Source organism: Myotis yumanensis, unplaced genomic scaffold, assembly GCF_028538775.1.
Source record: "Myotis yumanensis isolate MYYU_CA2020_CCGP unplaced genomic scaffold, mMyoYum1.0.hap1 SCAF_15, whole genome shotgun sequence".
In the NCBI taxonomy this organism is placed as follows: Eukaryota; Metazoa; Chordata; class Mammalia; order Chiroptera; family Vespertilionidae; genus Myotis; species Myotis yumanensis.
In genome coordinates, this window is record NW_027223766.1 from 34506183 (window position 1) to 34520417 (window position 14235).

General features: G+C 34.8%; 1 protein-coding gene across 2 annotated transcripts in view; it reads left to right on the forward strand.

The window, feature by feature from the left end:
• CSMD3 (CUB and Sushi multiple domains 3) overlaps window positions 1-14235 on the forward strand; it is an 857474-nt gene that overhangs the window by 710498 nt on the left and 132741 nt on the right. Inside the window, exons 34-36 of one of the 2 annotated variants that reach the window (XM_070391936.1) lie at window positions 118-213; window positions 1786-1989; window positions 8432-8556. In XM_070391936.1, the coding sequence (XP_070248037.1) occupies window positions 118-213; window positions 1786-1989; window positions 8432-8556 (425 nt within the window). The remainder of the gene's footprint in view (window positions 1-117; window positions 214-1785; window positions 1990-8431; window positions 8557-14235) is intronic. The other variant, XM_070391937.1, reaches the window with a different exon arrangement.

The following is a 14235-nucleotide window of genomic DNA, read 5'->3' on the forward strand; positions in this document are numbered from 1 at the left end:
ATTGACGTAATTTGATAGAACATAGATTCACATTTTCAAATGACAGTGTAAATATAATTTGTTAGGTTTACTGAATGAAATTATTTATGATATCTTAGTGTTTGTTTTGTTGAGTAGGAGAATCACTTCCACTGAGTTCAGGTAATCAGATCACAATTCGATTTACTTCAGTTGGACCAATAACAGCTAAGGGATTTCACTTTGTTTATCAAGGTAAGTGACCCGGTAGCCTAGAAACACACTAAGGAATGATTTCGGTTTCCATGCTGTGTTCAGAGTTATTGAATGATTAGATCCTCATAATCATATAGGAGAGATAAAAGTTGTTTTTCTTTTTACACTTTTTCTCTGTTCCTTCCCCATCACTATAGCACTATTACCTTGACCAAAGTCAAAAAATACCTTTTGCTTTCATTATCATTCTCAAGTTAATAGTATGGTTTTCCTTTCTTCCAACATATTGTTTTCAAAACACTTATTTTTTTTCTGATAATCCTTTAGTTTCTGCATAATCTATTTTGCTCATAGTCTAGATCTCTAAATTGAATTGTACAAAATTCTGTGCTGATGTACTTAGATATGCCAAGGAACTCATCACTTCATTCAAAAATTTTAGTTTCTCATTCTCAGGAAAATTCAAATGTTCTTCATGGCTACTAAATATTTTTGTGCAATTGAACATCGGTTTACACAGTTTTTCTCACCTTTTATGGACAATTTTCTATATTATCATTAACCTAATTTGAGTTGTTATTTGAAATATTTTGTTTTAGTTATATGTGATCATGTAGTATTCTCAGATGTATCTTGAACTTTCTTAAAATTATAATCATTTGTGATTTGATATTTTTATTAAGCCCTCTTAGTCCATATAATATTGGTTATATTACACTGTCTTATTTTTAATAGTATTCCCTGTGTAAACAATGTGGGGTATTATGAATTTTAAAGGCACTATTAAAAGTTGAATTACTTTTACTTTAATCACATAAAAGGAATCAATCTATTTGGATTTCATCATATCATTTTTTGGGCTGTTGTCAAACTCTGTAATCCCATCTGTATGTGTTTTAAAAAGAAAAAACATCCTGTTATCATTCTATTTTACTAAACCAAAAAAATAAAACAAAACAAAAACACCCTCACAATTAAAGGACATAATAATTCTAAGAGCAATTTCACATTTGATGTTGTACAATTACTAAAAGATAAACTTCTATTGTTGTTAATCTGTCTGACTTCTGCTTAGTCTGAATGTAGATATAGTATTCATCAGTAACAAACATGTTTTGAACACTAAGTTTGTAAACATGCTATGAAATTAATAAAGTGTTGTGTTTTCTTTTTCAAATCTATGTTTTTAAGAAACAACTACTGAAAAAAATTGTGACATTACTTCATGTAATCTGGCATGTATTTTTGGACCTCGGTATACAGTTTAAAAAGAAAAAAATATATATCATTCAGTGATCACCCCAAAAATTGAAATATATAACTCATACTACTTTGCTATATTAATAAGAGTTTGGTAAAACAAAAAATAGAAAAATACTTTAGTTGATGTTTAAAGGAATGAAGCAAAATATTTTTGACTAAAAGATCTTGATGACATTATTCATTTTAAGTTGTATTATATTTTGTATTAATTTTAAAACTTTTAGAAATGTATTCAAATTTTTAATTGAAGTTTTGATAAAAAGTGGAGATTTCTTTGAAATCTTAAAAAGCTACATTTTTAAGTATGTATTTAATATGAAGTTAAAATCAATAATTGTTTGTATGCAGCTGTTCCTAGAACAAGTTCTACACAGTGCAGTTCTGTGCCTGAACCAAGATTCGGAAGAAGGATTGGCAATGAATTTGCTGTTGGTTCATTGGTTCTTTTTGAATGCAATCCAGGATATATTCTCCATGGATCCATTGCAATTAGGTGTGATACAGTGCCCAATTCTTTGGCCCAGTGGAATGATTCCTTACCCACCTGTATTGGTGAGTAGTAAATTTCTATGCTTTGTCACTGTACATACTCTATATCAAAATTAGTTATCTTGCATCTTTTAGTATTTCTATTTCAGATCTTATAGTTATACATTGATTTTTAATTATTTATTGGTTATAATGTACCTAAGTTTGCAAATTAGAGTGGATATTTGATGCAATTGGGGTATGCTACAATCAATGAAAAATAGTTTGTTTTGAATTAGCTGGAAAGTTTCCTCACTTATTGATTTATATGGATAAAATGCACATCATATTTCCAATAATAGAATTTGAATGCTCCTAATAAGGGATTATTGAAATAAATATCATCTTTTCATTTTTAAAAGTTTATTTAAAGAATTCTATGCCAATATGTAAATAATTTGCATGTCTTTTAAAGATCACAGAAGCTTATTAAAGTACCTACATATGTGGTATAGGTACTGAAATGTAATGCTGTGAATTACTCTTTAACAGATCTGTTTGTATACTTATGCTAATGTCCTAATTAATGGGGTAAAGTTGTAAAGAATCATGTAAAATTGAATAAAATTCTAACAGCTGGGAAGTATAGTAGGTTCTCAGAATAGGGTTAATTAAGTCTTGGGTAATAGTCTAGGAAGGCTTTTATTGTGACACTGAAGAGCAGTGAGTTACTACATAATCCTAGAAAATTTACATAACCTGATTCTCGATTCCTATATGGATAAAAAAAAAAAAAAAAGAGGACTTTCCTTAGGTTTATTGTGGCTATTAGATGACTTAAAGCCTTGGCGGAGTTCTTGGAACCTAGTATGCATTCTAAAATTAAGTTATTTTTGTTGTTGCCAAATCCTCCACCATAGAATCAGGAGATTCTAAAGCTATGAGATCTGAAATATAGAATTTATATGCTGTGTTGATAAAGTATTTGATATTATTGATTTTTATTTGTTGATAGGTTGATTTAATAACACTTTAAAGTTATTATATTTAAAATTTATGTTTCATAGAAGATTTTGCATCTTGGAAAGGGCTGACGCATGGTATCTGTGTCATTCTTTCCAATTCTACTAATTTAGCATTCCGTGAATATAATCTTTTCCTTTGCACTTAAAATGTTTAAGAAAATTTTACATAAGTAAAAATATACTTTGCATTTTTATTTTTAACTATAAATATTTTAGAGGAAATACCATGACAATTTTTTTAGAATTATAATGATTATTTATTACAATAAGCTATTTAGAGAGACAGAAATTTCTTTCCATTGGTTGCTGCATTCAAGAACAAATAGTTAAAAAGGAGAGATTTAAAAAATATGCATATAATCATATTTGGTTTGTTTTTATTCTTTGCAAGGGTTAAAAATAAAGTTAAAATTACAATAACAATCACTACAATTCTAATTGGCCTTGAAAATATATATTTAACTAATGGTTTTCACTCTGTGTTTTTCTAACCCTGCAAAATTTAAACATTACATTATCCAAGGAAATTTCTTTTATGCACAAAGATATGATGATGAGATAGGAGTAGAAAGAAGAAGAAGAAGATAGAGGGGAGAAATAAGCTGATATGAAAGAAAAGGGAATAAAAAGAAAATGAAAGAATATTTTAGGAAGAGGAAAGAAAAATGAAATAAAATAATATTTTGGAAGGTGAAGGTAGAGAATAAAAATTCTAATTTTTTAAAACATAAACTATTTTTTTTAGAGTAAAACGCCTATATGATTATTATAAAGCCTTTTTATATGTCAAACATATCCATTTGCTAATCCCAGTGTTTTTGCCATCAGAAGTAAAATTCTATGTAAATAAAAGGAATTTTTTTTTACATCATTGAATAATTTTTTTGCAGCATTCAATAATGGATTCATCTCAGCAAGGTGCTTCTACCAGTCAGGAAAGATTATGCAAATCTATGGCTGATATTCAAATTTAGGAGTAAATGCTAATGTACTGTCATCTGTCTAGATGGTTTCAGTCACAGTTTCTACTTTAAGGTTAACAGATAACATACTGAGGAACCATTACAATCTCTCTGTCAAAAACCCATCTCTTTGTAGGTCCCTGGGCTTTTTTTGAAACTTGCCACTGCATCTATGGAGCGTCTTTAAACATAGAACAGACCACCTTTCATTTTTCATTGGTTTGAAAGTACATACCTAGAGATAGAAATTGTATCTGATGATTTCTATTTCCTGCCAAGATCACATGAAAAGGACATATTACCTTATACCACTTAAAAAATGTTTCACCCTATAGAAAACTGAATACTAACAGAAGGACATACGGGACCTGTGTGAGACAAGAAATAGAAAGGCGATGATTCCAAATGACAGTTAGATGATGGCTCAGTTTAGGTTATACCATTTGGTCCAACTGCTCATCTTTACATAAGTGAAGATATACTTTGCATTTCTATTTTTAGATTCAAATATTCTGACTGAAATTTGTTGTCTTAAAATATTCAAAAAAACAGCTTATGTCTTAAAGATTCAAATATGAGTTGAGTACAGAGTTATCATAGATTGATATTAAAGTATTAGCTATAATTTGTGTTCATTTTCAGTATCTGTTAATGGATGAAATATGGACTTTCTCAAGGCATTTGAACTTTGTATTTCTTTTCCTTCGTACATGCATCCTTGAGATTTTTTGGTTTTACTGAATTACTTTGTTATTTTCCTTGGATATCCCAGCTAAAATAATATTCTGCTGTCCATCCTCTGTTTGTTCTCTTCATCCTTACCCTGCTTTTCTTTTACAGCAACAACCCACTATATTATATAGTTTTTAAATTTTGTTTAATACTCTTGACCTTTCCCTTGCCCCTATATTGTTTTTCTACTCAACTAAGAGAGGATCTGGCTGGCACATAATAAGTGTTCACTACACATTAGTTTAATGATTGGATTTAAACGAAGAACTGTTATTTCCTGAATTTTTGTTGAGGTCAAACTAAAACCAAAATATGGGATGTTGAGTCTGAGTTCATTGTCTTGTGAAATCAAAAAATGAAGTCAAGGACAAAAAACAGTTAGTCGAGCCAAAGTTTATTGAGAGTATCCATGGGAATTAACGCCTATTAGTCCATGTGTGGAGGTCCAAATGGCCATAAACTATGTGCTCCCCACCACAGGAAGGTGAGGAACCCATTGTGTGCTGGGGAGAAGAGAGCAGCAAGAGGAAGCACTTTTAGTTTGGGGGTGGAGACAGCCTTGCTAGCTCCTGATTGGTCCTTTTTAAAAGTTTATGCTTTTTTGCATGCACCCCTCCTTCCCCGCCCAGTTGGGGTGCCTTAGTAACTCCACCTGCTGGGTTCCTGGTTCTGTTTTCCCTTCTTGTGGTCCCACCCCTATCTGCCTAGCTTCTCTCTGTCTCCTCAGAACAATTGGCCAGCTTCTTGAGTCCAGGGTCCATGGGTTGTTTTTCATTTGTTTTGTGTGTTTTCAATTTATATTTATTGTTTAAATTATTACAGATGCCCCCCTCTTTTTGTCCCCCCAGGGCCCAGGCCTTTTAATTTCAGCCTTTTACCACATGGTGATGTTCTTGCTCACTTTGCTTGGTTAGACCTTTACAAACCATCTTAAGATTCATGCTCCTCTGAGAATCCCTAGAAAAGATCCTTTATACTAAAAGGCTAATATGCAAATTGTCTCCTCCACCAGGAGTTTGACCAGGGGGTGGGGAAGCGGGACAACCGTCTGCGTCCCCTCCCCCCAGGAGGACTGCCAACCACCCGAGACCCCTCCCCCTGGCCAGCCTGGCCCAATCAGCCCCGATTGGGGTGGGCCAGCTGGTCCCCATCCATGCATAAATTCATGCACTGGGCCTCTAGTACACAGATTAAACACAAACAGTAGATTTATACACTGTATGTGTAATTTTATTCTGAGAGAGGAAAAAGTCTCTATCTATACTTTACAGTTTAGATATACTATTTGACAATTTATTTATGCATAATTATTGCATTTTCTCAGCCTTTACTGTTCAATAAATGCTCCAGTTAACAACTTCAGCCAAATGAGCATCCAATTGAAATGAAAAGAAAATAGTTTTGTATATGTTTAATGATTTCCATCTCAATCGTATTGTTTTAGTTTCACAGTTCGTATTACTGCTATCAACACTTCTTTTTGTTCCTGCCATATTAAAACACAATAAAATCTTCCATAATATTGCTTAAACTGACATACTGGAATTAAATTGTTGACTGGAAAGCAGCCCCATTAGTCATGTTATGCAAGCTGTGCTTATAGTTAAAATGGTCAGGTACTAAGTTAAGGGATACACACATTTAAATACCAGTATGTAAATAAAATTTAATAATCATATACAAATCTGTTCTATCAAGCCATTCTCCAGTAAATTGCAATACAGTACAGTAATATTTTGATAAGAACATTGGACTTGGAACAAATTTAAAATTGAAAACTATGTTGAGGACTGAGTTTTCATCTTCCAAATTTGACCTTGTCAAATGATTCAGATTTCCTAAATTTTTAGGCTCATAAAACCTCAAGTTCTCTGAGCCTCTGTGATTCAAATAACCCCCTGCAGCCACTAATAGCTCTTGCAATATATGGCCTTAGGCATAAGTATTTGTAGTGGAGGTCTCTTTTGAAAAGTCCCTGAGCCTGCCACTTACTAGCCTTAGGCAAAGAGTCTTTAACCAGCTGCTTATTCCATTACCCTTATCTGGGTTTGTTTTTTTCAAAGTCCTTTAGAGACTCTAAAAGAACTACTTTATTTGCATTGGCTCCATGACAACACCTGTCTATATCATCTTTGCTTATAGGGTGAAAGGCATAGATGAAGAAATATATATAGGATCTGAACCCTCATTCATTGATTCATTGATTCATCCATCCACCCATCCATGAAAAAGTTGTAAAATATAATAATAGCAAGTATTAACATTTGTATGAAGCACACTATTAAGCATTATCTCATTTAAAATCAACACCAACACTATTAAAAAAAAACAACAACAACATTTGCCAGCACTCTCTTGAGTAATTACCCTAGGTTTTTGCATTTGACTTTGGAAGTGGCACTGTCCTATACTATTAACTTTGTAAAAAAATATTACAAAAGATATATTTTGATATCTCACCATTAGATCCACACTAGGACAAATGCCCCTAGGATAACAATGTCATTGGTAACTAAAATAATGATCGTTGGACCCTGCTCAGTTGGTTTAGAGTTGTCCCTGCATCAAAGGTCAAAGATTGGATTCCCAGTCAGGGCACATGCCAGGGTTGTGCACTTGACCCCAGATAGGGGGCACGTAGGAAGCAGCCAATCAATCTCTCTCTCTCTCTCTCTCTCTCTCTCTCTCTCTCTCTCTCCCTCTCCCTTCCTCTCTTTCTAAAAATCAATAAAACTAAAAAATAATAGTAGTTGCAAAAGGAAATATGATTTATTGACTTCTTTCTGTCTTCTAAGTAATGTACTAGCTTATTTATGTAAACTATCATGCTATATTTTCACAAAAGCCTTCAGGAAACAATTATACTACCATTTCACAGACAAGGAATCTGAGTTTCAGAGAGTTTAAGGAACATTCCCAACATCACACTATATTTAAAATTGTAAATTAGGACATGCCCCGAACCAAGCTGATACTACTAGTTGTATGAGAATTTTGCTTTAAAATTAATACCTTTAATAGAAACTCTTTTTAAAAAAAAACAAAAAACTTTAGATCAGGTCCATATACTTCTTCTTTTATATAATGGTTGTTCTGGCAACAACCGGACTGGCACTGTCATACCGAGTATCTTCCTTTCACTGACGAACATAGAATTTGGAGTCAAACTACCAGGATTCAAATCCCAGCTCTTTCTCTTATAAACTGTGTGGTGTCAGACAAGTTATTTAATCTCTTCATGACTCAGTTGTCCTCAGCTGTAAAATGGGGAGTATATGTGCTGATATCTCATCGGATTGTTGGGAGGTTTTAATGAGGTAAAATATATAAAGTGCTTGTAAGAGTGCCTGGCAAATAGTAAGCTCTTTTATAAATGTTATGATGGTAACATAATCCTTATCATCATCACTCCTCAAAGGACGCTATTATTCCTCATGGGGTGCATGAAGGGAAAAGTAACAAATATAAAATAAGTCTTTAAAAAATTTGTATCTAGATATGAAAATCTTTTAATGTGAATGTGTCAAAGTAATGTACTATAAATGGCATGCTTGTTATTGAGTTAATTATATTATTTTAGATATGGAATTGTAAGGTTATCCATTAATGTGTCCTATTAATTCTACAAGTTTTTGTGATATAGGAAGATTTATTGTATATTGTTCTTATGAATTTTAAAAAAAACAGCATGATTTGGTTGAACTGGCAAGTCTAGCATCTGTCCAAGATAATAGGTCTGACCTTTAGTCTGATTTCAATCTTCTGCATCAGAATTAACTTCCTCACCTGGACTGCTTTACTTTTTAGTGCCTTGTGGAGGAATTTTAACTAAGCGCAAAGGGACAATTTTGTCTCCTGGTTACCCCGAGCCTTATGACAACAATCTGAATTGTGTATGGAAGATCACAGTGCCAGAGGGAGCCGGCATCCAAGTAAGGATATTTAAAAATGTCTTCTTCTCATTGTGTATTTGAAATTAATCTTTTCAGAGATGACAGGACATACATTATTGCTAAAGGTATAGCCTTTTGACTGACATGGTTGAATTTAATAGAAAAGTACTTGTTATTAATTTTTTTCACCTACAAGTAACAGAAGGACAATGCAAAATGGCAAAAGCAATAAGAAAAATGTATTGCTGCACGTAATATGTAACCTTGGGGTAAGGTAATTCAAGGTGTTTTTTTTATATATATATATTTTAAAGGTTCCGTTGTATCATTCTTGACCCAGGTGTTTTCCATCTCCTGCCCTGCCATCCTTAGCCTGTTGGCTTAGTTCTTGGGCTTCCTTTCTCATGGCCTTGAGATGGCTGGGACAGCCCTCAGCATAGCACTGTCCAATGCCCAAAGTCATACGTCTCTGTCTTATGTACCTTTACAGTGGTTAAGACAACTTTCAAGAAACCTTCCAGCAGACTTTCTCCCCTATGCTACTGATCAAAATTGTAACCATATCCATTTCTAAGCCATGCACTGAGCAATAGCAAAAGATTTACTATTTTTGGATTTACCTTTATAATATTTCAGAAAATTCAAAAAATTACTTGACAGGTGTCAGGAGTTACATAGGTCAGAAAACCAATGAGAAAACATAAAACGCATATGTTCAGTCTTTTTAAGGGTATTAAAAATCAAAAGGTTGTGGATCTAACCTTATACTCTGATTAACTGTGCTACCACTTTATGGCCAATTTATAAAATTGGAGATAACCAATCAATCCTGTCTTATTAGCGGTAAAATTAACAAGGATTTTAGGAAAAAAAATAATTTAGGAACAAGGATTCTGACATGAGATAATACTTTTAGAATCTTCATAAAACATTTACTACATCATCTAACTCTGAAGATTAATCTAAAGCATCTTCTATATTAACGTCATCTTGTCCGTTCCTATCTCATCCTAAAATAATAAAAACACTGGCATTTTCCTTCTAGTCCCTGCAATGTGGCTTCAGCACCCACTGCTCTAAGTGAGCCACTTGCACAGTGATCACTGAGGACTCGCATTGAATCTATTGTGTTGCTCCTCCTGTTTATTCTGCAGGTAACATTCTGTCCTGAAATTATCCCCTCACTCTTAAAACACTTTTCTTAGTTTCCATGGTACCAGTGCTTGAGTGGATTTTTGTTTTTGTTTGTTTTCTATAGCTATAGCTTCTGCTTGGACATCTAGGAACAGGGCCTGCTCTTCCTCTTCAACTCCTCAAATGTGTGGGGGTTTCCATGGCCTTTGTTCATCTCAACTCACACCACTCTCTCTGCCACCTTGTCTGTGCCTATGGCCCCTACTGCCCTTCTGTGCTGATGCCTAGGACCTCAATCACAATAGACAATCAGAAATCATTTTTTTAAATGCAATGTGTTGGGGTGACATTGGTCAACGTGGTCATATAGGTGTCAGGTGAAGGTTTCTATGTTACAAGATCTGTATATTGTACCATGTGCCCCCCCAAAACATTTTTTTTAAATAAAGGACTGAATAAATGACGATTTCAAAACTTAAATATCTAACCTAAACCTTTTATCTAAGCTGTATGCTATACAAAGTGTGGCAAAAGTAGGTTTACAGTTGTTCATATGGAAAACCCTATATAATAAAAGGCCGGACCGTAAGCATAATGACCGGAACGACCTCTCAACCAGTCGCTATGAGGTGGGGGGCCTGCGAGGGAAGCCGGCTGGCTGGCAGCAGCTGCGGCTGGGTGGGTAGGGCCTGCAAGGGGAACTGGGTTGCTAGTGGCGGCAGCAGGTGGCCAGGAACTGGCGAGCAGGCGGAAAATGGCCCTGATCGCAAGCTAGGCCTAGGGACCCTTATGTGCACACAATTTCGTGCACTGGCCCTCTAGTAATATGACAATGAACAAATAATAATACAAAAATAAACTCTGTTTCGTGTACTCACAACTGTAAACCTACTTTTGCCCCATCCAACTGTCCAACTGGAAATTTTCTGCTAAACTTCTTGCTGGCATCTCAAATTTATCCTGTTCAAAACTGACTTCATTATTTTTTTTTTTTTATCAAAATTGGGGATTTTTTCCAGTGTGCTCTGTCTCAGAATGAGTCCTAAATTTATTTAGTTGCACAAGCCAGAAATCTTGATGAGTTTTCTCTGTCCTCTACTCTTCACCGTAAACTGTCAGCCTGTCTTCTACAAATTAGAGTAAGTCTATTTCTTTCCATCCAGACTTTTACCCCTGAAGACTTGGTAGCCATCATCCCTGTCCCAGGTTCTTATTCTCTGTCAGTCTATTCCCATAAGACAAATAGAGTAACTTCTAAAAATATAAATCTAATACTATCACTTTCCTGCTTACAATGCCTGGATTTCCTGTCTTTTATATCGTTAACTCCTTGACACAGTTGATTACTTCTTTGTGCTTTGTGTCCATTCCTTGCTTATTCCATGGACACCATTTTAGTTCTTTATCAAAACCTAGCTCTCTCTTGCCTCTGGGCCTTTGTGCATATTATTCCCTCTGCCTGCAACACACTCTACAATCTCCTTTTACTTGGCTACTCTTAATCATTATTTGTGTGTCTCAACTAAGAAACAGTTTCTGTGGAAGACCTGCCATGAACTTAAGGTAAGATTAAGTCCCCACGCCATATGTTCTCATAGATTCCTGTATTTTCATTGTCAAAACACCTATCATGTTTTACTGCTGTGACTTATTTGTAAGCTCGGGAGGGTAGTAATCAGGTCTGTTACAGCAGATAGCACAGTGCTCTTTTGAAAATGAACCAGTGAATACCTATCCAGTCAGCGAAGTTTGGGATTATTTTAAGGAGTTAACACTATATGATGAACTAATAAGAAATCTGCAGCCCTAGCGGGTTTGGCTCAGTGGGTAGAGCATCAGCCTGCAGACTGAAGGGTCCTGGGTTCCATTTCAATCAAGGGCACATACCTCTGTTTGCAGGCTCCTCCCTGGCCCAGGCCCTTGTCAGAGCGTGTGCAGGAGGCAACCAATCGATGTGTTTCTCTCCGATATTTCTCTCTGTCTTTCCCTTTCTCTTCCATTCTCTCTAAAAATCAATGGAAAAATATCCTCTGGTGAGGATTAAAAAAAAAAGAAAGAAATCTGCAGAAAAAGTATGTTATATATCACTTGTTCTAGTCAAACACTATTCAAAGTTGGACACACATAAATGACACTGTAAAAATGACTGAGAAAGCATTTAGTTTAATGATTGCATTTTGGAAAACAGTTTCAAATTTAGCAGAGCATTTATCAAACTTACAGAGTGTGAAGCATATTGAACTTATAATTTTAAATTCTCTAAAGGACTACCAAGCACTTTTTTCTAATTAACCTCTTATAAGTATGCTAATTTTAAATATACCACTAAATCACAGGAAATTCTATAACAGTTGCATACACCCATACATATGTAATACATAACATATTTGAAAATTTCACTAACTTCATCTTAAATCCACCTGGCTAGTATACCAGGTATGAAATAGTGCTGCTTTTCTTTTACTCTGTTGGGCTGAATATATGTATTAATAAGGAATTTTATGAATTTCCAATAAATCCTATATGAGATGAAATGGGATAATCGTTTGTGGAAAGAAGAGTAGAAACATTTGAAATGCTGAGCATCCTTTGGAAATAACCTCAACAAATAGATCAATTTTTTCTTTTAATATTGTGTGTGAAGTTTGGGGGGAAGAAGGATATTCATTTGTTTGCCTGTTCATTTTAGCAAAGTATATGGAAGGGAGAATTCTAAAAGGACTGCATTCAACAGTAACAGAGTTATGAAGCGAAGAGCAATCTTTATGTAATGAGCCACAGAAAGAAATATTGGTTACTTAATTGCCTCAATTTATAGAATGATCACCATTAATATAATATTTCACACAAAGTCAAATGGGATTTGAATATCTATATGAGGGATATCTGGCTTTAATAATTGCTAATTCATTACCTTAAAAAATTGTCCATGACCGATGACTCCTAATGCAAAGTACCTCCAAACACTGAATCAGTTGCTCCTTTTTAAAATATCTTTCACTTGATTCTTCTTTGGTTTTTGTCATAGTTTGTCCTCATTCATTTTACTAGTGTCTTCTACACCCTTTATTATGCCAAACGACATTTATGATATGCCCAGAATCCTAGTAGCAAATTGTATTAATCTTCCGTGGCTGCTGTAACAAATTACCATGAATTCGGTAGCTTAAAATGAAGTAAATGTATTCTCTCACTCACAGTGCTGGAGGCCAAAAGCCACAAGTCTATTTAAATGCGTTGAAACCATAGTGCCGGGAAGAGTGGAGAGCCTTCTCCCCTGTCCAGGCTGCGGGGAATCCTGCCCTTGTCTTTTCCAACTTCCAGTGGCTGCCTGCATTCCTCGGTGTCTGGTTACATCCCTCCAAGTTCTGCCTCAGTGGTCACTTTGCCTTCTCCTCTTCTGTCTGGGTCTAGTCTCCCTTGGCATGTTTCTTATGAGAACAATCAGTTAGATCACATTCAGGGCTCACCTGAATCATCCAGGGCAATCTCCCTCTCTCAGGATCCTTAGTTTAATCAAATGTGGAAGAACATTTTTCTGTATAAGGCAATACTCACAAGCTCTGGGGATGTGGACTTGATGTCTTTGGGAGCATTATTTAGTCTGCTGTGCACATGTATCTAGAACCAGAATTAAATGTATTTTCTTCCTCTCACCAAGGTAATAGGTTTTTCTAGAGATATCTACATTTTTGTTCTTACCACTGATCTGATCTCAATGAGTAAGGGGAAAAAAAGATAAATTACTCTTAAATTGTGGTGTGTTTTTTTTTTTTCACTTCCTTCCCCTGTTCAAATCATACAGAATCTAATAACTTTCCCTATCTCAACACATGTGACAACTGGATAACTCTTTCTACTATTCCTGCCTCCAGCCTACTTTAGTCTTTCATTGCTTCTCACACAGGCTACTGCAATAGATATGAAAATTGTCTTTTCACCTTAATTTCCTTCACCCAGTGCCGTACTCCAAAGCACAGTCTTGATTATGCTCCCTCTATTCCCCTCTAAAACCTTCGGTGGAATACACTCCTCAGTTGCATAATTATTTTGGTGAATATAAACTGAGCACTATCCTAAGCTAAAAGTAATTTGATTTTTACAACAAAGTTATGAATCAGGTACCTTGATGAGAATGATTTATGTGAGTCATCTAAGGCATAGTGCATAACTCCTCTTCCAGGGCGACATGCCAATAAAACCCTAGAGATTCTTGCAAAAGCTCCAAAGTAGAGGGAGCAGGAAGTTGCAAACTCAGGCATTCTAACGCTAAAGTCTCCTTTATTAATCCACCAAGCTCTACTCTAACTTTTCTCTATTTTTCCAAACTTTCCATGCATATTTCCTTTTATGTAAATTCCCTCTACTGTGGCTAAATTGGATTATTAATGGTTCACTAAAACCACCTCATGGCTTGACTTCTCTACATTTTTACTAACTGAATGAATTTTTTTTTTTTTGGAGGAAAATCTCACAGTACATTTAGCTTACCTTAAATGTCAATTCCTGCAGGAATCCTGTTAAAGCTGAATGTGATCTTAGCTTTTCCTGAATTGAAGGGAAAGAAAACTCAGGTAGACTTGA